Genomic DNA, 24995 nt, shown 5'->3' on the forward strand with positions numbered 1-24995 from the left:
CTAAATATAGATGGTGCTAAATATTGAAATGTCTGCGTCGTACCAAGTAAGTCAAAAGATGGCGCTGTTTAGCATTACCGAAGGGTTTATATCGAAGTTCTACATCTAAATATTTTAAAGGCAATCATGGTAAAAATTTGATAACCTATTAGTTATTGTGTTACATACAACACAATAATATTACATAGGTTACCAATTTTTTATCATAATAACCTATTAGGGGATATTCGTAAAATAAAACACTGAAATATTTATTTACTTTTATATTTAGAATGTATTTTATAGTACTGGTATGCGTGTGTTTTAATAAAATCATTTTCATTAAATTTCGCCATTTTACCTTTTAATATTTTATTAACCCCCATACACCAACTGTTAACAATAAGTTTTATTGACAATGCAATGATAAATTCTTTTAATTTAGAAAAATGCGTTGGACATTTTAAAACTATATTAAAATCGCAGTACATTTCAATGTGAAACTTTATTTCATTGGCTAATAGTCGAGACTCCGGTGATTCCTGCATGCACCGAGCGATTGAATGAAACACATCTTTCATCAATATTGAAAATTCATTACTTGGGTAATGTAACGACTTTTTGGTGTAGTCCCTTTCATATATATATGAAGCATCTTGTTTTTTTTTTGAAATTAGCGACTCGGTGCAAACAGGACATTTTTTAAAAACTATTCTTGCTTTTTTTAATATCCAGCCCGCCACATATTTTTTTGTTTCTTTATTAATAAAATTTTTACCGGTCTCTTGGCTGGGCTGGATAGGAGTCTCTAACTCTTCTAATAATAAATTTATACTTTGCACATTTTTACGACTTTCATTTTTGTCAGCGCAAGTTTCTTTCTGTAAGAAATTTTCCATTGATTTAAATAAAACATTATTGTCGTCCTCACAGTTGGCGTTTACAGAATGGGGGGTTCCGAAACTGTTGATAATTAAAGTTTTATAAGAATTTATAAATTGATCACACGTAGGGTTTGTGTTTCTCACACCATTACTGCGAATTTTACAAAAAAAGTTTTCAAGCGGATCTTGATTTAAGTTTCGTGGGAGCAGGCTTGTCACGTTAAAGTTATTTTGTAAAAAGGTCCACATTTCTCTATATATGCGAATATTATGTATAAAATTCTTTATAGACGGAACTTTTTCATATACTGTGGTACCATTTTTCTTTTTTTTTTCATAGCCCATTGACCTTAAGACGGGTAATACCTGCTCCCATAATTTAAAATGTGGCGAACCATTTTTTAGGCAACACCTAAACTTTTTGCTGCTATCTTTATAATTATGTCCATTGAACGAATCAAATAGCTGGTCCATTATACGTAGCAAATCTGCTGTGTCTTCACATTCTTTTGGAAGGATTCCATGTTCTGTAAAAATAAAACACTGATATCATAATTTATTACTACTTACTATACAGTAAAAATGAAACATATTGAAATCCACAAACAATTATAGAAAATAACATATTATGCAGCATTTATTTGAAAGCTTGTTTTTGTGATTCAATGTTTGAGAAAAGTTTTATTAATTTTTTAATTTTACATACATTTCAGATAAAATAAACATACAAAATAGTAAAAATAGTTTAATTAAGCAAATGTTATTAATTTTAGCATAATACTTACTAGTGCAAAATTTAATAGCATTTGATAATCTTTGGCTGAACACCTGTGCAGCATACTTTACTTTCATTTTTGGTATTTTTTCTTTTATAACATGTGAATCAGTCAATTTATTGACTAGTCTTAATTCATCCTCTTCGTCATCTTTTTCCATAAACATCAGTAAATGTTCCCATTTACCCACTTTAACGATACCATTTTCAATGAATCTTAAATTCTTAAGTAATAAATTATTTCTTATACCTTTTAAGAGGTGTGGTGGGTCAAAGAGAGGAAATATTTTGATGCCATCAACTTCAAAGCTGTCACTTTTAAACTCTTCACCCTTTTTTACATATTCCTGCACAGTGTCCTCATGTAAACTTTTAATTGTGCTCATATTCGTGGTAGACTGGTCACACACGGTGCAAATAATTTTTAAGCCTGTTGAAGAAATAGCTCTTATGGATTCTTTTATAAGAATTTTTAAATCATCCTTTTTAGTGGCACTTTGACAAAAAGTAAATGAAATGGGCTGCTTAAATTTTCCCTTGATGCTTTTAATCATAATAACTAATGCATGGTCAGCTATTTTCTTCGTTTTTTTGTAACCAAAGTCTTCAAATCCAATTATTTCTTTACAGGAAGTATTATAATAGAGACCAGGTGATAAAGCAACTTCATCGAAAATAAGACTGCACAACCTTTTCTCCATTGGTAGTTTTCTCACTGCTTTCTTTAAATTCTCTATAATATGTAAATTAATTCCTGGCTTCATAACTACATAACTTAAAAGTGTTTGTAATGTTCTCTTAGAAGGCAGAACAAACAGCTTTTTAAGTAGATTATAGCCTTTAGGGCTTTGTTTCAAAATCGTCAAACAGAGTATTTTCTCTTTTAATGAATATTTTCGTCCCCTTGGCCTTTTTCCATGTTTTAACTGCATTGTCATGAAAATTTTCATGGGTTCTGGAAATTGTTCGATAACTTCTAAAAATGCTTTTGATTTAGAAATTCTTCCCGCCATTCTTATCATTTGGGTTTGAGTTTCACATTTTTTTCGAAGTTTCGTAATAGTTTCCTTAAGCGAATCAATTTTCTTTACAAGACCTGAAAAACGAAAATACAATAAAAATACAAACAAAAAAAATTCGGAGCAATAGATTAAAATTTTAAAAAGGGAAAGATATAAAGTAAATATGCCAACATTTTTTTAAGGTGGCACCATTCTAAAAAAACATATATTTGCTTTAGACTTTTATATCCCCATTTATTATATTTTTAAAATTACGTTTTATTTCTTTATTTATAGTTTTATTAGACATGCTGTAAAACACTTAGCTCTATACCTCAAAAACTACTAAACCAATTTTGATGAAACTTGCACTGCTCCCGGAGTATACCTTTACTACAGCCAAACTCCATGTAAAATGTTTTCTTTTTGTTTTTTTTTTATTACTATTTTTAATTTTAAATATAAATATACTTAAACAATACACAAGACTATCTAGCCCCAAAGTAAGCATACAGAGTAGCTTGTGTTATGGGTACTAGGATAGTTGATATTATAATATTCATATACATTTATATAATACATAAAAATACATATATAAATTATAAATAAATACACACAGACATTGGAAAACACCCATGCTCATCACACAAATATTTTCCTGTAGTGGGAATCGAACCCACGGCTGTGGATGCAGCAAGCAACCCACTGTGCTACGCGGCCATGGTTTATCAACAAACAAACTAAAAATGAAGGTACAAAACGCAAGTTATTTCATTCCTAATTTATTTAAAATTATGTATTCTTTGTTTATAAAATGTCTTTTGAAAGATATTAACTATACTCCTTATGATTAACGGTTGCCTGGAAGACATCACTTTAGAGATAAGGCTGCCGTTACACCATACCTGTTACATTTTTTCCTTTTAATTTAATTTGTAAAAGTCGAAAGTCCCAATAAAATTGATTCAGCCATTCCAAAGATTAGCCCGGACAAACAGACAGAGAAAATTTTTAAAAAGTTCGTTTGTATTTGTTTATTGTGTAAATATATAAATATATGCACTTAAGAAAACAACAACTTCTTTTGAAATCACAGACAGACACTTCAAGTTTATTAATGTGTATTGATTTTGATAATATATAAGATATTTATATTATAAAATTTTTTACCTCTAGATTTATGTGAAGTGACCAGTGAAGCCCCATGCACACCTCTATATTTAGGCACTTTATTAGAAACTGAAAATAATAAACAAATGATTTCATTACACACATACTAATATTAAAAAGCTAAAGGTTTTGTTTAGTTAAACACGCTAATCTCAGGAACTACTGGTTGATAAATGATTTCTGTGTTGGATTATTCAGATAGACTGTATGACATCACCACATAATAAAATAGTAGTGGAATATCAATGGAAAATGGGACAATAGGAAGAAATTATTCCTCTTGAGAGGTATTGATAGGTAATGATTATGTATTGCACCAAACTCTGAATACTCAAAATCAATCAATCAAACTCAAAATATTCGTTTTTAAAGGTCTGAGATGAAACACCAAACTAAATCAGTAGGTGCACTGCATAGACAGTAACAAATATATAAAAAAATAATTAATGAGATTTTTGCATTTTTAATACACTATGTACTATGTATTTCATAGAATACTTTGAATAGTAAGGAAAACTCACCATTTAAAAGAAAATCATAGTTGGTTGCAGGAAGAGTTGTAGCAGTAGTAAGTGTCACTTGTTCTTCAGCTGGATTGTTTAGAACAACTTGTTGAGGTTCCATTAAAGAAGAATGAGGTGTGCTTGTAGATGTTGCCACAACAGATCCCAAAGCTTGTGCTTGAAGACCTTTTGCTGCTAAAATGTAATTGCAATCTCAGATTTAGTACATAATCTTTTTCATTTGCTTCTTTATTATTTTATATACTCATAGAAGAGACATTCATAGGAGACCCATAGTTTGATAGTTGTATCATACATGACTGTTTTTCTCATTTTTAATAGGTATATTAAAAATGGGTTTTATATGGAAAGTGGTCTATGACAAGACAATATCTGGCAGTTAATTTAAAATAATTGCACCATCTTTTATTGAAGAAGCAATTTAAGAGTATACAATAAGTAGGATTACAAGTTCTTCATGGATTACAACTTTACAACTGTAGATAGATAACTGTAGGTAAAGATCTGATTTTTGTTAAATGTTACAGATTAAATTATCAATTCACTGTAATACTATTTTTATAAATAATATTTTATTAGTTTTGTAAAAGAAGCTTTGAGTAAAAGATTTTTTAGTTACTAGTTAGTACTGATCACCCATGTGGCCTCGTCAGATGTCCCCTTAATAAACAATAATAATCCTTGAATTTTAACATAGAGAAATTCATTTTGATCGGTTCAGCCATTTAGCCTTGAACAGGTAACAGACAGACAGACAGACAGACAGACAGACAGACTTACTTTCGCATTTATAATATAATTATAGATTATTTATTGACTTACTTAAATGCAATGTAGGTACTGCATTTCCGGTGAGCCGGTGACTTGGCAATTGAAAATATTTCTCGAAATGTCTGTAGCAGAGCCGCACATTATTGTATATATATTCATTGCCATATTCTTGAGTTGTTGAACTTAATACAGCTTTCCAAGAATTAAACTTTTCCTCGTGTTGGAATTGCCACTTTGGAAATCGATGCAGTGGACCTGAAAGTATGAGGAATTGAATATAAATAGCAGTTGCATTTAAGAATATAATAAGTTATAATAACCTTGCCTGCCCCACTGCTCTTAGAGTTTAAAACAAAACAAAACCTATAAAGTATAAAATAAAATTAGTCAGCTGGGCTCTCACACTATTTTATGGTTAATTTCTCGTCTTTATAACTTCAATTATAATTGCACAGACAATACCTTCAGTTTTCCCAAAGAAGTCACCAAATTGCAACCAAGATACAGATACAGAATTTGATCTACATGTGGCCCAGTAAGGGCCTTGTAGAATTGTACATGCAACTCCTTGCTCTTCCATATTGCCACACTAGCTTAGTTAGAGTAACTAATTACTATAGGCCTGCGCCATTTCTCTTTGCCAAGGGATAGCAGGGTAAGACCCTTGTCCACAGCAACAACATCCTAATACATATTTACATTCATCTTGAGAAAGTGATCTCTGTCATTGCACACCTCACGATTATGGAGGTTCTTGGCGTTAAGGAAACCACATCCTCCACACTCGCGAGGGAGGTACAACCTCATTACAGATGAACGGGGGTGATGCATCTGGTATGACATCAGCAGTTTGCGGAGTTCAGGGAATCCAGTTCTGTTTAAGTGTGTATGAGAAATGGTATAACCCAGCGCCTAATAAAAGACTTTTTTTAACATTTTTCAGGCCGCTGGAGAAGCGTTCCTTTACTAACTGTTTCATATTTCCTGTCTCAATACCAAGTGCTTCTGACAATCCAAAGTATTTATAGGTCTCGCTTTCACGGAGTGGTCTGAGAATGACAGTTTCTGAAATAACTATATTCTCTGCACTAACTATCCTGCCTTGCTATACATTGATAACCGCACACTTGTCTACACCAAATTCCATCCTTATGTCATTGCTAAAGTTTTATTAATATTAAATTTTCATTTTATATATTTACCAAGGAACAAATTCAAAATGGAGGTAAGTGTATATCGCTAGTCACTTTACACCTTTTAGTACGGATTAGAGAAAAGAATCACATCATATAACACGTAGCTAACTTTAATAGAAAAACAAACTTAGTACTTACCATCTACAGTACACCCAAAATAACATTTCATCAGTGATTTTCTGGGCATTTTGTCCGATTACGAATGCAGGTAAGTCGAATGAAGCAGGAAACAGAAACCAATATGAAAAGCCGGGTAAAATCGTTTTGTGAAGAAGATGCCGAGTCCAAATGCAGTCCAAGTCGTCGTTTTTAAAAGAAATCACTTAAAACACTAAAATACAGAAGGAGAGCGTAATCAAAATTCACCAAGCAAGCCACATTCCACCACAAACACAACGTAACGGCTTTCGAATTTTGAATGAAGTCAGTAATTTTTTTTTTTATAACCTTTTTACGGCTTAAACTTCTAGCTTTTTTGGCTTTAGCCCTGCCATCTAGTCACGACTCTACAAAACTCAGATAAAAATTTTACTTCCACGAGCGCTAGATGTCGCTAATTTTTTTGTGAATATTCAACTCTGAATTTGTATGACTGTTTCACCCCCCTGATTCTGACTGCAAAATGGTTAATGCTCATACAAAATACAAATACAAATACAAACAAAACAGAAATCAAGATTCAAGAATTTGTGATACGATGCCGAATTTATGGTTTAGGGATGTCCCGTATGTTATTATCATTGTGGTAAGTGTTACCATACCCCATACTAATTACTATAAAATCACATGAAAATAAATCCATACTTTTTACCCGACTGCAAGAATGGTTATGTTTTTAGCGCGTATTTTGTATGCATGTGTGTATGTAACTATGTAATTGAGCTTATGTGTTTTTGAGTTTTTAAGACTTGTTATATTTAATTATCATGCGAACAGATAGACACTTCAGCGGATTTCTTTTTATAATACGCAATAAATATTATATTATATAGATAATATGTATGTATGAAAAAATATATATAAAAAACCCCGATTGCATAAAATATAAAACTGAAAATAAAAAAACTAGCCGGTTTTATTATTTTTTAAATTATTTTATTTATTTCACACTTTTTAGTAACGATTTATTTCACGATTTTATTTATATATCACTCGGTGGGCGAATCCGACTCGCACTTGTCCGATTTTTATAAACTTTAAAAAAGATTTAACTCAATCTATTTTAGGTTTTTTATAACTTCACTTCACATACTTACTCGCACCTATAGTCCTCCATCTCGCGTATTTTGTATAAATAATTATAAATTACCTTTATCTAAAAGTAGTTTTTTTAAGATGGTCATTATACCACTTTAATATCCTCACGATGAGCCCTTCAATCTGGTACCCCTATTGCAATTTTCAAAAAAATATATATTTAACCTCGAGTAGTCGTCGTGTTGGTAATTTTTCAAACCTTCACCTATCTAAGAACACTTGGGTTATCAAGACATGAAGACAAATCTAACGATATCTTAATTATGTGGATCCGCCGCTTGGAAGACATGAGGTAATAAAGAATATTACATAGTTTACTTATAAAATTATTGTAAAGATGTAAATTTTAAATGGTGAAATTGTCATTTGAATCATTAAATACTTAATAAATAATTTGCATCTGTCCTTAGTTTTCATCATCAGACCCTTAATAACAGTCACAACATATCTAGGTGGAAAGTTCTCATCAATACAAATTAGTCAAGCCCAATCACAAGGTAGCTATTGTTAACCGTTAAGGAGTTCCCTTAACAGTCCTTCGTCTTCATCATTAGACCCTTAATAACAGTCACAACACATCTAGGTGGAAAGTTCTCATCAATACAAATTTATCAAGCCCAAACACAAGGTAACTACTGTAAACCGTTGATGTGTGTGAAACACTCCTCCTTTTTTTGAAGTCGGTTAAAAATTCGAAGATGTAAATAGAAGGGGCGAAGGGTTCGAAAATGTACATCGATTTTCACGCGGACAAAGTCGCGGGCATCTGCTAGTAAATAAATAATTGATTGATTGATAGTTTTAAACAAGATACGCGCGAAAAACATAACCCTTCTTGCAGTCGCATAATAAAAAATTCATGCTTAAATTACTTTTGCTACTTCGTGAAAGTGACTTATTTTAGGTTAACTTCAACTACTTAAAAAAAATATCTGTACTTTATAATTTAGTCTGTTTCTTGATAATATTTGCTAACGGTTGTTAAGTAAATAAGTACCTACCTAATTCTCTCTCTTCATGGCAACATTGCCATATAAAATAGAAATAATAACATTGGTCAATGAAAATGCGCCACGTATTACAAACAAAGCGTCTTGTAAAAATTACGTGGCCTCGCCACTGGCCAGTGTCGGTTTCGGTGACCCACATTCGCAATTTGTGAACAACTTCACGTCGTTGTCAGACAAGTTTATGAGGGTTTTGAACCGAACATAGTGTTTAGGTAACTTTTATTTTGTACTTTACGTTAGAGCATCTTGGTTTATCATAATTTCACGTTTATATATATTATATTTATTCATAAAGCGTACATACCAATAATTAAGTATATTGGGACTCATTTTTTTTTGACACTTTGAATTATCATTTTCTTTAAAGAGTATCTTAAAATACTTTAAAAAACTGCTAAAAGTAATGAACTGAAAAGAGAAAACAAGCATCAGATGCTATTATAATATGAACTTTATAAAATTCTAAATAAATATAAATATGTACTATAATTATGTTGCTGCGGGCAGAAAGAAATAAAGTTGCAGGCGGGATGAATCTTACCAACGGGTAAACACAATCAAAACGCCCCATAAATAATCCATTTTACTTGAGTTTAAGATTACAAGCCAGTGGAACGGGAAAAACTGTGATGGTGGTGAGCGTGATCGGTTGTGATCGCTTAGTGGAACGTATTCATAATTATTAAAATGTATTCTGTCATTATTCTGGGTCTGACAATGTCAAGATTGACAGTAGGTAGCTGACAATTAAACATTTGATTTGACACTTTGACATGACAGTAATCTGTGGCCGGCAACCTAAAATCTAAAATATGATGTCTTCCTGTAGGATTTATAGTATTATTTGTAATTATTTTGTAAGATATCTTTGTGCACTTCTTATTTTAAGCATTAAAACTGTTTCGCCTGGGGGTAAAATATTATTTTTATTTACTTCTTTCATTTAAATTTACCTTTTAAAATTGATTATAACATTACACATTTCGCAGTTAATGATTTGCACTTCAACGATGGTTCATCAACAGCTGATATTATAGCTGGAGACGTGTTTTTTGAAATAATAGACCCTCCGGAGTTGAGATACTCGTATCGAATAAGGCCAGCTAAGGATTTTGGAGCATCTTTTGTAAGTACATTCAGTGTCTGCTGAAAATTATGTTTCAAGAATGTCTCCACTCTTAGTTGTGAATATCTGAATAAAGGTCAGCTACCTACACTACTGCCCCCTCCCTCTTTCCCCTGCAAAGCGATATAAAGTACTGTTGTATTGAAATATAATTCAAATTTATTGTTTCAGAATGGAAGCATTAATTTTCAAAATGCCCGCTTGGTTCCAACAATACCTTTTCATAGCTGTACAGATATTGAGAACCATGATGAAATTATTGGCAATATAGCTTTATCAGAAAGAGGGTAAGATATAACCTATTTGTTTTAATTATTAAAACATAAACAAGACATGATGATATATCTCATTGGTCTGGGTTGGATACTAAGGTCAAGTTGAGTTTTCTTACAAAAAATCAAATTTTATGTTTATGTAATAGTATGAAGTTTTACGACTCAAGTTGGAAAGTTGGTGATGTTTCACTACTGTGCGTTGGAAAGCACATTAAGCTGTTGGCCCTGGTCATTAACATCTTATAGTCTTATTATCACTCTAAACTTGCCAACCCCCATTTTTTATTTATTTATTTAATACAGTGTAAACTCTATAACATCACTAAAGGGACTGTACATTTTATAGCGTTAGAGAGAGTGGTTGTTATATGGAAAGAAGAAAATTGTATGAACAAATCTTTTCATAAGTACACAGTGATTTTCTTTGTACTATTTTTCTTTATCTGAGCACATGTCCTGTCTAGCGCCACTTCGGCCCTTTTACCTTTTTAAAAACATCTGTAACGCCAGTGGCTAATCGGATTTTCTTTATATTCCACTTGTCCTTTAGCTTTATATGCAACATACTCCTTTCCATCCCATGTTGGCATACCTTCAGCTTTTTTGGTGGCTTTTTGTCATACCCCAGGTTTAATATATTGGACAGTGTACACGTGCATTCCCAACACGTGCAATGTTGTTGGAGCTATCCCAGTCCCATCTCTTTTATACCAACACAATGAAAGAGATAGCGGTATTTCTGGTTGCATTATCTCGTAGGTCGCCTGGTGTTGAAGGGGGCCATTAAAATAGGCTGATAATGATGATAGGACAACCATACCCAACAATACAACAATACAAGATTATAAAAAAATAAGCCTTAAAGTAGGATTGAACAGTAGATCTGACTCAATCAAAAATATTTGATAGCTATAATAATATTTTTCATTATTGTTTTACCATTCATTCATGTGTAATACAACATCTATAGTCAGATTGAGTAGGTATTTTAAACTATGTAAACAAACAAAAACAGCTGACTCAGGGGTGCTCAACATTTTATCATTATTTACGAATATTATCATGAAATAAAACTTCCTGTGGTAAACAAATATTTTTTTAATTCTATATTCCTATATAATATATCCTGTTATTTATCAAACAGATAATGCTTCACTTATATTAAGGGTTCCGTAGGCAATAAAGAACTCTTATAGTTTTGTTTCTTTATTATGTAGAAGCAAGCATAAGGTTTCCTCGACATATTTAAACACATTAATCAAATCGGTTTTCTCGGAGGACGATAAGGGTGATTGATTCGTACGTTTCTTTTTTGGTGACGGAAACAATAGCAACGCGGAATAACTGCTCCGGCTAGTACCAGGCTCCGGTTCACTAATTTTCGTACTAAACTAAATAAAATTAATTAATTAAACTGATAAAAAACCCGACTGCATAAATGATAAAAAAACTGAAAAGAAAAAAAAAGCTCAGTCCAGAAGTGTAGAAAACAATTAGAAAACAGTCGGGACCTATTATATTGAATAGAATTTCGTCTACATTTTTTATTAGGTCCCGACTTTAGTTTGATCAATTTTTATATCATTTATGCCGGGTTTTTATATTTGTTTAATTAATTAATTTATTTCACACTTTTTAGTTACGATAGATGGTGAATTTCGGATTTATTGGTTACGTTTGTTACAAAGTACGATAATGTATACCTAAGTCCAACCGAAATTAAGTAAATATTCAAAAAATCTACGCAACCCTCGGTGGCCGAATCCGACTCGCACTTGTCCGATTTTTATAATCAATATATTTCTTTTAGTCTATTTTAAGTGTTTTATAACTACACTTCATAAACCTCGCACCTTATAGTCGTCCGCCTCGCGTATTATGTATAGACTTAATTAATATTAGAATTAATAAATAACGTTTTCCTAATTGTAGTTTTTTTAACATGGCCATGATATAATATTTTGAAATTCTCACAAAAATCCCTTGTATTTGATTCGCATGTTGCAATATTCACAAAAAAAAAAAACTTCACCCCGATTCTATAGCGTCTCACAGTCGTCTTGTTGGTTTTTTTTTTCTAATTTCACCTATCTAAGAACACTTGGGTTATTAAAACAAATCTAACGTTATCTGAATTACGTAAATCCGTTCAACGGTTTGGAAGATATGAGGTAATAAAGAATATTACATACATACATACAAGATACGCGCGAAAAACATAACCCTTCTTGCAGTCGGGTAAAAACAGTAAACAAACAACAAATAAACTATAATTAACAATAACAACGAAACGAGAACAAAACGAAATAACAAAAATTACAAGGGAAGAAAATACGCACGACAGACTGGATTTAGTTAACGAATCATTAACGAATACTGATATATAAGTAGGAGTATAAGTCATAGACAGCAAATAAAGTAGTGTTCTGTGCTGTGAAGTGTGAACTGTCAAATGTCAAATCTTCTTTCACTTATTAATACAAAATCAAAAAAATTATCATAGTATATGGTAATTCTGCAATAAATGAAAGGTTAAATTCACATTAAAATAAAAGAAATCATCGTTTTAATTACAACTTCTTTCTTCTTTTGATATGAAAATACGACATTTATAAAATAATTAAAGTTATAATTTAATTTTATAAATGCACATTTAATACCCATAAAACTCAATATCTTTATTTTTCATAATGGTTTGTGACTCATGTCTGCTTGGGTTCTTTTTATGTCGTTTGTATTGTTTTTGTGCAAACTCTATATATTTAACATAGAGGAATTAGAAATGGAAATGGATCGCACCCAAATGCAGCAACAAAATTGTCTGTCGTTTTTTGAAGGGTACGAGGTAAACTCAGTCATCGATAATATTTAACAAAAATAAATAATAAAATATTTAACAAGAATAATATAATCTGTACACAGAATATTAAATTAATGGATCGATGTTTTGCTGTTTGTTCGTTCGTTAGAAGAATAGTATCTATTTTTCTTTTAGATATGCTTGTTTTTATTACAAATTTATTATTTATTATAATTATGTTTTTGATGACCTCCGTGGCGCAGTGGTATGCGCGGTGGATTTACAAGAAGGAGGTCCTGGGTTGGATTCCTGACTGGGCTGATTGAGGTTTTCTTAATTGGACCAGGTCTGGCTGGTGGAAGGCTTCGGCCGTGGCTAGTTACCACCCTACCGGCAAAGACGTACCGCCGAGCGATTTAGCGTTCCGGTACGATGCCGTAACCGAAAGGGGTGTGGATTTTCATCCTCCTCCTTACAAGTTAGCCCGCTTCCATCTAAGACTACATCATCACTTACCATCAGGTGAGATTGTAGTCAAGGGCTAACTTGTAAACAATAAAAAAAAAATCTTAGATTGCATCATCGCTTACCATCAGGTGAAACTGAAATCGAACGTCACGTCATCTTTTAGTGAATTAGAAGTTGTTGACCATTTTTCATGCCATTTAACTACTTACTACACAAACCGGAATGATTAGGGAGTTTTTTCAGTCGACGAAAACGATTACAACAATGAAACATCGATACGATATAAGTATACACGCGTTAGATCGTTGATTGATTGACAGAGAGGTAACGTCTTGCGAGGCAGGTCCTTCTATAATTAGTCCAAGATAATTAATTAATTGTATGTGAATACGGGCTCAAAAGGGCTAGAACCCAGAGCCGTAAAGCTTATTATTAAAAATAAAATGTATGTGAATCGAAACGAAAAGTGTCGCCTAAAAGAACCTTTTTGAGCAGTGATATTGTTGTGTAAAAAGCCTAAAGTTGTGGACTATAGTTGTATTACACAGAATGTAATCTATTTCAAAACATACACCTGTTTGTCAAACACTGTATTGTTATGCTTCCTTAATGATAAAGGTGCTTGGAGGCCATTGGATCAGCTTCTACCTTCACACAGAGAGTAAAACTAAAAGAAATTTTAATGATCTTAACAATTGTAAATTATTGTAATCTATACTTATAATAAATCTGTAGAGAGGTCAATTCTGTACATGAAATATATTTCCAAAATAACTATCAGGGGGTGATTAGTGATCGATACTGATGCCAAAAATGCAATCAGTAAAATTTTTGTCTGTCTGTCTGTCTGTCTGTCTGTATGTTCTTTATAGAAACAAAAACTACTGGACGGATTTTAACAAAACTTGGTACAATTATTCTACATACTCCTGGGCAGGTTATAGTATACATTTCATTACGCTACGATCAATAGCAGCAGAGCAGTGAAGAGAAATGTTGAGAAAACGGGAGACGTTACTCAATTTTTTAAGCTTCCGTCGCGTGTACAGCCTTAATGGTTAAAGTTACATAGAAATCATGTATGATGGAAATGTTCTCCTTAAAATTATCTATAAAAACACAACAGCATATATATGTCTATCTTTTATGGTTGACTCACAATAACACGTGTAACTCCCGATAGCTTAGCATTTCGGAGCTTTCTAATTATATTTGTCAACTCTTATGTTTATAACACTCATCACTCATCCCTAACTAAAAAAGTTAACATTATTACCTATTCAATAAAAAAAGAATCATAAAAATCGGTAAAGAAACACCAAAGTTATATAAGAAATACGCTAAGCCATCGCGCGTGAATACTAATTCATGCTCGACGCGACTCGCGGGGGGGGGGGAATAAATAAAGAAGTGCAGCCTTAATGAGTGGGGTAGGGGTAGGGTATGGAAGGGTAGGGGTAGGGTAGGGGTAGTGTAGGGTAGGGGTAGGGTAGGGTAGGGTAGGATAGGGTTGGGATAGGGTTGAGATAGGGTAGGGTAGGGGTAAGTTAGGGTAGGGTATAGGGGTAGTTGAAAGTTTACAACGACTTTCACGCGGACGAAGTCGCGGGCGTCCGCTAGTATTGTATAATTTCTTTTTCAAAAGAACAACTGTTTGGCAAGCTCTTCTCAGCAGAACCTGTATTCCAAACTGGTGGTAGAGTCTTTAAAAATAGTCAAACTTGACGTTTCAAAAGTGCTTATATACTAAAGCCGGATTTATTTTTGTCTGACGTGTTGTGTTGTGACGCATCAGAACAGAATTAGTATCATACATTTGCCTTTGCTTCAGACTCCCACTTTCTTTTTAACCGACTTCAAAAAGGAGGAGGTTCTCAATTTGGTCGGTATTTTATTTTTTTTTTTTTAAAGAAATATCATGTGCCTCAAACCATGAAAGAAAAACATTGTGAGGAAATCTGCATAAATGTGATTTTTTAAATTTCGTTATGTGATGTTGGCCAACCCGCATTGTGCCAGCGTGTTGGACTATTAGCCTAACCTCGTTTTTCTGGGAAGAGACTCGTGCTCAACAATGAGCTGATTATGGGTTGTTATTGACGATGATGCGTACGTTTGGTAGCGAGTAAATATTTATTTATTTTTAATAAAAAACATTTTTGATTTAATTACAATAACAAAACTATTTATGCACGATAATACATATTTTTCCAGAGAATGTACTTTTGTTCATAAGACAATGAAGGCCCAATTGGCTGGGGCGCTGGCTGTTATTATAACAGAGACTATAGACAACTCTGATGATGCATTAGATAGTTTAATAGAAATGGTGGATGATAAGTAAGTAGCTACATTACTAATAGATACAAATACCTATTATAATATAATATAATATTTTTTTAAATTGTGTGCATTTTAAATATCACATGTCTCAAACGGTGAAGGAAAAACATCGTGAGGAAACCTGCATTCCAGAGAATTTTCTTAATTCTCTGCATGTGTGAATTCTGCCAATCCGCATTGGGCCAGCGTGGTGGACTATTCCCTCTCTCATTCTGAGAGGAAACTCGAGCTCAGCAGTGAGCCAAATATGGGTTGATAAGAATGACCTATTATAAAGCTGAAGAGTTTGTTTGGTTGAACGCGTTTATCTCAGGAACTACTAGGTATAGGATTTATAACATTAGTCTACAGCTTATAGGAAATAGGAAAATACATAAAAACGTAGCCTTTTATTTTAAACAGCGTTGGTTACATGAGTGTTTGATCTGATTATATTATGTACCGCTGTCCATAGTGTCTCCTGACATAGGCCTCCTCCAGCTGCTTCCACTGCACTCTGTCGGCCGCAACTCTGGTCCAGCGTGGCCCCAGGGTTAGGCGGATGTCGTCTTCCGACCTTCTTGTTGGACGCCCACGTTGTCTGGTACCATCTCTTGGGTACCAGAGTGTCACCTGCTTGCTCCATTTGTCGGTCTTGCATTTCAAGTGGTCGATTATTTTGAGAACATCAGTAAGCTTTTTCTTTTGAGAGTTTCCATTGCCTGCGCTGCGTAAATTGTTACGCAAGAATCATGTTTAACCGAATTGTTTCCCTGAATTCTTAAAATAACGTCCGCGACAACTGTCTTTTAAAGTCAGTGTCCTTAACTTGGATAGATGCTTGGAAAAAAAATTATCGTGGAAGCTATTTGAGGCAAATTGACATTTCAACAGGAAATTAATCTATACTAATGTTATAAAGCTGAAGAGTTTGTTTGTTTGTTTGTTTGTTTGATTGATTGAACGTGCTAATCTCAGGAACTACTGGTCCGATTTGAAAAAGAAATTCAGTGTTAGATAGCCCATTTATCGAGGAAGGCTATAGGATATATATTATCCCCGTATTCCTACGGGAACGGGAACCACGCGGCGTCAGCTAGAATATAATGAAGTCGGTTAAAAACTACATAACTGTCAGTCGTAGTTAAAATTATGTAGTTAGGTAATTCAAATATATCCTAAATATATAAATAGTTTTTGTGTTTCCAGCTGAAAATGTCATGTAGCATTATGCTGAGCTGGGGCCATTTTTTGGGTTAAGCTACTCATCGCAGGGTATTGTCCTGGGTGTATTGGAGTTATTGTGATGTGTGGCATAATATTGTAATAAATTTCATTTATTTTGAAATTAATTTTATTTTATTTCAACAATAATTTTCATTTTTCTTTATTTTTGTACAGTGTTTATAAACATTAAGTAATTGGATGTATCTCTAATTTCAGAATGGAAATAGATATCAACATACCAGCAGCATTTCTTCTGGGTCGAAGTGGATCAACCATACTCAGGACTTTAAAGAGATTACATAAGACATATGCAGTTATTAATTTACCAATTAATATGACACATGTGCCTATAGGGAAGATGAACCAACCTCCATGGATATCGTGGTAACATATATAGTGTAAGAGATGGCTGTAAATTTTTGTTGTTTTGCAAGCAAGTTATTGTAGAAAGGGGTTTGAAGATTAGTGGCATACGACTGGTCGACTAAAATTTTACGAAAATGATTTTTTAGTCTTTATTCTTTTTATATTGATAGAGTCCACTTCAAACAAATACAATAGATCACTAGGTCTCAGATAATAAAATACAATTGATTTTAATCATACCTTGATAATCTTGGTAGTCATTTTACATTCAGTTTAATAGTTAAAAATCCATGTATACTAATGTAATGTAGTAATAGGTAATTTCTGGATCTACGGCACCAATTTTGAAAAATCTTTTTCTTCTAAAAAGCCACATTATTTGTGAGTCTCTTAGGCTATATTATGTCCTGACAATCGCACGAGAATTGGAACTACGTGGGTGAAATCGCAGGGCGTCGGCTAGTTATGTATAAACAAGAACAAATGAAAAAGAAACCATAAACTTATGATTGATGTATTTTTCATTATTATGAAAAGTACTTATTTGGTCAATACACAGTTATGAATGTTAATAAAAAAGTCATTTTGTGTTTTTGTCATATTTATATGACAAAAAGTAACTATGACTTGTAATGATTTTTTTATATGTGCTTTTTGTATTTCATAAGAATGCTTCAATATAAGTATATAAACATTTTTTTAATGGTAGATTTGTGATACCAAATATCAGATCTTTAAACCTGGGTTTTGAAATTAAACAAAGATTAACGGCATTAGGTAAATGCGGCAACTGTTTCGAGATAAAAAAGTAAAAAGGCCATAAAAAAGGCTATAACATAGCCCCATACAAAATCTCCGAACCCCTTTGTATAATATTAGATGGCGTCATAAACTGTTGACGGTGATGGTTATATGTACTCGTAGCATAAAAAAAACAAAATCAGTCCGTCCAATCTCTTTACTCTATAATTTATAATTTTACTTTATAATTTTTATTTTTATTTTATATATATGATATTTCTTTAATATTTGGCAGCTCTTGCGGAACACTACAGCAACTATAAGCATAACTATGAAGTAATTTTAAGTATATTAAGGATTATAATCTATATTATTAATACTTGAAAAACCCAAGTGTATCATCATAATAGTGTTGAGTAGGACATACAAGAGGCAGGACATTTGTCCCGTACATGACGTCACAATGTAAGAGCGGCTCAACATTTAAAAATGTACTACTTCACATTTTCTGTCGCGGTAGTTGCTTTACTCGTACGCGAGAGAAAGCGAGACACTAGTACAAAAGTCGAATGGGACGTCATTCTGTGGTCCTGTCATATAATTTTGTACTATATTCCTTAACGCGACGGAAATAGTATACGATGCGTTTAGAAATATTATTTTTTGAATTTGGATTTATTCAATTGACATTTTATAAAAATAAAAATTATTTAATAATTTAAAAACTGAAATATAATAACCAAGGTGAATCGATCTATTTTATAGGTTAAAAATAGGTTTGGCATTTAATATCAGTATGTAAGACAAACTATTACTAAGCTATATAATTGTACTAGTACAAACATGACATTTGTACACGTTGCTTCAAACAAAGTTCAAATATGACATTTGTATTCGTTACTTCAAAATTCAAATGTAGTGCCAAGCTTCAGTACGCCTCGCCTCATTTGAAGTGGGACATTGTACTGCCTCGGTACAAAAAAGAGGCAACACTTACAAACTCTTTTTCAAGTCATGTCCTACCCAACACTACATCATAATCCTTTATAACCTTAAACTTCATTATTAATTTTCTACGAGAATCGAGGTTATCACGATTCACGATATTGAAGCAAAGCAAAGAAAAGACAAAGGACAAAGAGGAGGCGTGAATAGTGATCAATGAATCAAAATTCAAATCAATAACTTTTATGAACTGTTTCATGCGTTTACACGCTGAAACAGCTATCAAAAATACTCAAAATCTACTGAACCGATTTGGTTGATTCAATATTGGTTTCCGTTTTACGTTTTGTATAGCGACAAACGATAGCGCGGTTTAGTAACGTGCAGCGCCATCTAGTAAGTCATCGGAAAGAATATTTTAAGTTTTCGTCAGAATTAAATAATATTTTAACCCAAACAGTTGATAATCAGTAGAGTCCGACCGTAACTGGTTTTCTGGCTGAAACCGAAAGTCACGTGTTTAAGTATAACATTCCTTAAAATACTGAAGTTTGGTGCATTATTCTGCATTTAATTACTCCTAGAACATGGAATGGAAACACAGTATGTTATGTTTTTCATAATCATTTGTTTAACATAATATAAAAAATATCAATATTATTTATATTATTTTTTTTGAAATGAAGTTCTCAAAATGTTTATCAGTTATCATTAATTAATACTAATTGTTACTGTTTCGTTAATACTAAGTGTTGGTATTTTGAAATCTTATTAATTAATACTATGTTCGTATTTGTACTTAAAAGAATCACCAATCTCTTTTAGGTACCTCATAAATACAAATAATTATTACTAAAATACCTGTTATAGTCTTAATTCCAGTCTCAAGAAAGATAATCAAATCACAAATTTAGAATTAACAAAGATACCTAGATCACAATTAGTAGGACAGTCATACTTACATTTATAATTAAGTAACTAACTACTAAACTACAGTAAACATTTAAATTGAAAACAGTTATTTATATCAGTTTCGGTTTCGGCAAAAGTTTCGGCCTATTTTGAACAAAACCGAATCAGCCGCCGAAACGGTAAACCAAACCGACCTGGTGTCCGACCAAACTTTCGGTCGGACACCAGTTGCGTTGCGTATTATTATATTGTATCTGCAGTCCACAGACTCGATGTTCACTGTCAATCGCTTATAGTTGCTCTTCACATAGTATCCAAAAAATATTTTGTGCGCAGTTTTTATGACACATGTAATTTTGCAGCCATCTCTTATACTAGTTACATATATGATTTATGTAGTTATATTTTTATTACATTGTTATGTTCCTTGTTATGTGTTTATATTCATTTACTAAATAAACGACTATATATATTATATGTATGTCGTAGAATGTGTTGCTCAAGTGGTTTAATGGAAACTACTAAGGTTAGAGGGTCTAGATCTAGACAATATCTGATTACTTTCATTGCCATTCAATAGTAAGGATTTGGGATCCATCAGATCCCAACTACGGGTTTTAAGAATTATTGCCTTTGAATTTATATCACAACTAAACAGGAAGATATATATTTGAAGGTTTTCAATTATTATATATTCTGCCATGCTATTTACAAACTTTATATTTTATAATTTATATAAATAATATAAAATATAAACTTTATAAATAGCACGGAAGAATATATAATAATTGTAATTGTATATAGTTTTCTGTTTAGTCTCTGAAAGTAAGTAATAAATATAGAAAATATGTACTATGCATATTAAATTCCAATTATTCTTAATAATGAAGGATAGTGTAGTCACCAATTTAGTCGTCTCTAACACGATTCGCATGGCGCAGTGTACAAAAACACACGTGGCATGGTGCAGTGTACAAAAACACATGTCGCATGGTGCAGTGTACAAAAACACATGTCGTATGGTGCAGTGTACAAAAACACATATTACGAGTATACCGGCGCAAATCAGCGTGTTACTACTTCTGAGACGGCTATTTGTTTGGAGAGACTTACATTATTCGTATATACGTGAGGCCTATCGTATATACCCTCGTATATACTAGAAGTGTAGGCCGTAGGGTTTGCATATATAAAAGACAAAGACATGTAAAAATGCGTCAAACTTCTAGTCCGTTTTGAAGTTGCACCACAAACTGTGCAGGTGTAATAACTCCACTGGAATATGTTTTTGTATACTTCAAAACGGGCTATAAGTTAGGCGCTAAGTTTATTGTGTGTATTTAATAGCAATAATTATTGTGTATTAGCTTACGTTAAGTGGACCAATATGTGTGCATTTATTGAATTATAATACCATTTGTATATAGAGTTAATGTGTGAGGCCTCAGTGCCTAGAATTATTGTTTTTTTTTTTATCAAACTATTTGGGTATTAACTATTTGATTAAATTACAATGCTTAGCAGTTTCATATCAATTGTTCCAAACAATTCAAGAATTTATGCAGGAATTTAGTAATATGTACAATGGAATTACTTTGTTGGTACAGTGGGTAGCATGTGACTTCGCAAGGTCCTTGGTTCGATTCCTGGGTCAGGCAAAGAAGATCGTTTCTTTCTACTAAGAAATTTTTATTAGCAGCCTGCCAATCCGGATTGAGCTAGCGTGGTGGACTAAATGGCCTAATCCCTCTCATTCTGACAGGAGACTCGTGTTCAACAGTGAGCCGAATATGAGTTGTTAATGATGATGATGAGTTATCGTTACACAGTAAGAGCCATCATTGGAACAGCATGGTGGTTCCAAGCTGTAAATAAGCTCTCCTATCAGGAAGGAAGCCTGGGCCTTTTGTAGGCCATTCAATTATGTTGATGTACTCAGTGGCCAAAATTGTCGCATTTTTTTTTAAATAAAAAATTATGTTAAGCCATGAGTATAACAGAGATTATTAATTTAATTGTTTCCATGTAAAGGACATGTCCCAAAATGGGCCTTTATTATTTATAAGCAGGTTTTTTTTTTTTTTCGGGGGGGAAATCTCACAAAGAGTTTTCACCCCCGCACCCCTTCGCTCCCTTGTCTACAAATTAAACATAGACAATACAGTAAAAGCTGAAAAAGAGCTGCCAATGTCATGTAATATTGTCAAATGTCAATAAGACAAGTTAAAAAGAAACAAATCGTAGACAGAGAAGCATTAAACAAAAAAATATTTAAATTGCTTTAAAAACGCCTTAAACGAACGCTACTACGCGAAGATCACTGACAAACTGTCAGGGTGTGAGTTACAAGCATGTTGCCATGCAAAAAAATCTTAATTATTGTTGTCAGTTAATGAAAAAAAAAACATTTTATGTAATTAATTAAAAAATAATGCGGGTTCCAATTTTGGGTTTTAAGCCCCTATATTTTGTGTTTTTTTAAGATAAAATAATTTGTTTTGCTTAGTTGAAACTCCGAAGAAAGGCCCAGCCTCCATACAAAATTGGGACATGTCCTTTGATAAAAGTATTTAAAAAAGATATATTAAGTTAAACATTGTAGAGTAACAGTGTAAATGTCTGCCAATACTATTAAATAATTTAGGTTTATTCCCCTTGGTCCCTGCGAGACATAATACTGCCGAATTAAAAACATATTGTGATCAAAGTTATAATCGATATTTAATCACATAACATGTAGATTATTATTTATATAGTCTAGTCAAATAGGTACCAAACACATAGAGTAAAAATAGTGTTGGAAATTATTTTGTAATTTTCAAAAATAAGGTAAAAATGGTAATTTAGTATATCACTTTCCATATTGAGGAGGATGAAAAAAAATGACTTGGAGAAATGTCAAGTGCCTTTGATTTTTCTTTTTGAAAGTTCGTGGAAAAAACCAATAGTTGAAATTGAAAAGCAATAACCGTTGAAATAATCAGTGTGTGGTGAAAATCGATTTTACTATATTATAATTATACAATGAATAGGTAATATTTAAAATGTAGACCCATTATTTCAAGTATTGTTGTTTATGACATAGGCCATATTATAGCTGCGTTTCAGTGTGTCTTATGTTATAGTATATTATAAGTGCGGTAAATTGAAAACTACAGCCGAGGCGATATTGCAGCTCGAGCCTTCGCGAGAGCTGTAGTAAGGAAGCAGAGGCTGTAATTATCAAAGTACTGGCTATAAAGTAAACGCACGTATGTCATAGGACGTTTTATAACACATTTGCGAGGAAACACACTTTCTGAAAATTAATTTGCATCTTTGTTTAATGTTTTAATTTATAATTGTATTTTTGTGTGCAATAAAGTATTTCTTCTTCTTTGCCTGTTTTCCATAAGATTACATTTTGGTACGCTTGTCATTTTTGCACAGATTTTTTTGTTGACATTTGCACCAAAAACAGCCAGTATTACTAATAAAGTAAATTAATATTTGTGTGTTTCTGATCCAGATAAATGGTTGATATTTGTTGTCAAAATTATTAAAATTAAAGAATTAAATGTTTTTATTATATTTTATCTCACTAAGTTAATTTTATTCATAAAATGCTGAGCACTTTTCTGAAATAATAACTCTTTGCCAAGATTTAAAAAAGTACCGTTCGTTTTTCGGTTCGGTTTTATATTACATTACGGCACATGTGCATTTTACTTTACATTACGGCACATGTGCGTAATGAGATACATTACGATATTGAAACTGGTGAAATAAGCGATACTTTACGAGCAAATGTGTTATAAAGAATTTTATGTAATTAAAGCAAATAGTTGATCTCAATGTGAATACCATACATTATAGAATATGATTGTTGATTTTGTTAACTAAAAATGATTTTATACTTGGATGTTTCGTTTCATTTTTTTTGATTCCGACCTGTCATAACCCCATCTATATACAGGGTGTCTTCGGCGTATTTTCCATAACTCTAGGGTTATGTTCTTTAAACATCGATCTTCTATTAAAAATTGGATGCACAATCAGCGACCAAAAAACGTCCCCACATTTGCAAGTCGCAGTCGCATTTGCAAATTCAACCTTAAACTCAATAATTAAGGTAGAATCTGCTCTGAATTTGGGATTTTATTGAGTATTGGACTATATTTGAAGTACTTTAGGTATAATTTTCTTTACCAATAATTCTAAAACTGCCAAAGCAAAATTGGTCAGTTTTTATGTGACGTTTTCTAAATGATTGTGCGTCCTTTTATTATAAGAGGTCAATGTCTTTAAACTATAAACAAAAATAAAGTGTGTGGTTGTAGTTTTATAAATTAAAAGCTTTAACTAAATCCAAATAAAAATACTTAAATAGATAGCTAGATACTTGTTACAAAAACAATTTTTAAAACTTTTGTTTGGCTGTCTGATTGATCCGGCTAATCTCTGAAACGGCTGGACTGATTTTGACGGGACTTTCACTAGCAGAGAGTTGATGTCATAAGAGTAGCTTGTGCTACTTTTATTGAACAAACTATTAAAGTTTCACAAATAGGATTTATAGTTCGACGATTGAGGATTTGAATTTCGGAAAATATCAAAAAATTGTGTCAAATCAAATCAACCTTAGTCCATTGGGGATCTAGATCCTTGAAACCTACCTGCCTTCCAAAATTAAAAAAGTTAGTATTCATTAGGTTTAGTCGGTTGAAATTTTTTGACAATGCGCAATACAATATTTTAGGTATCCCCGGTTACTCAGGGGCCCAGCGGCAAACCGTCACTAGGGTTGCCAATATTTATGTATACCAAGTAAGTAGAAGCCGATATAACTCTGTGGATATGACCTCTGCCTTCGATTCGGGGGGCGTAGGTTCGAAAACGGTCCGGGGAAATGCACCTGTAACTTTTCAGTTGTGTGCATTTTAAGAAATTAAATATCAAGTGTCTCAAATTGTGATGGAAAAACATCGTGAGGACACCAGCTGCATATGTGAGGATTTCTTGATTTTTTACGTGTGTGAAGTCTGCCAATCCGCGTAGGATACTATTAGACTAGCCCCCCTTATTCTGACAAGAGACTCGTACTCAATAGTGAGTCGAATACGGGTTGTTAATGATGATGCCATGTACCTATCTAATTGATGTTTGATCGTCGTGTACTCGCGCAGCATGTGCTATTTGTTCTGTGTAGCCAATGCAAATACGAATGTGTGGAATTATGTTTTAAAAAATCCATGATTCGGTGAAAA

The 24995-nt window shown here is 32.6% G+C and overlaps 2 protein-coding genes across 3 annotated transcripts; one reads left to right on the forward strand and one right to left on the reverse strand.

Annotated features, from left to right (window-relative positions):
- Positions 1-248: 248 nt before the first annotated feature.
- On the reverse strand, positions 249-6835 carry LOC112047570 (uncharacterized). Of its 2 annotated transcripts, none has more exons than XM_052884984.1 (6): positions 6439-6835; positions 5156-5359; positions 4331-4504; positions 3810-3878; positions 1649-2734; positions 249-1390 (listed from the first exon to the last, which is right to left on the reverse strand). In XM_052884984.1, exons 1-6 carry the CDS (start codon positions 6485-6487, stop codon positions 252-254), a joined length of 2721 nt encoding a protein of 906 aa, XP_052740944.1. In that variant the 5' UTR covers positions 6488-6835; the 3' UTR covers positions 249-251. The 2 variants fall into 2 exon arrangements, with proteins under 2 accessions (XP_052740944.1, XP_052740943.1); XM_052884983.1 differs by having other exon boundaries at positions 4331-4507; positions 6439-6833.
- Positions 6836-9320: 2485 nt separating this feature from the next.
- LOC112046223 (PRADC1-like protein) lies at positions 9321-23650 on the forward strand. Its single transcript, XM_024082799.2, has 5 exons — positions 9321-9479; positions 9557-9693; positions 9865-9980; positions 15451-15576; positions 17002-23650. Exons 1-5 carry the CDS (start codon positions 9380-9382, stop codon positions 17171-17173), a joined length of 651 nt encoding a protein of 216 aa, XP_023938567.1. The 5' UTR covers positions 9321-9379; the 3' UTR covers positions 17174-23650.
- The last annotated feature ends 1345 nt before the right edge of the window (positions 23651-24995 follow it).

Source organism: Bicyclus anynana, chromosome 13 (genome assembly GCF_947172395.1).
Source record: "Bicyclus anynana chromosome 13, ilBicAnyn1.1, whole genome shotgun sequence".
NCBI lineage: Eukaryota > Metazoa > Arthropoda > Insecta > Lepidoptera > Nymphalidae > Bicyclus > Bicyclus anynana.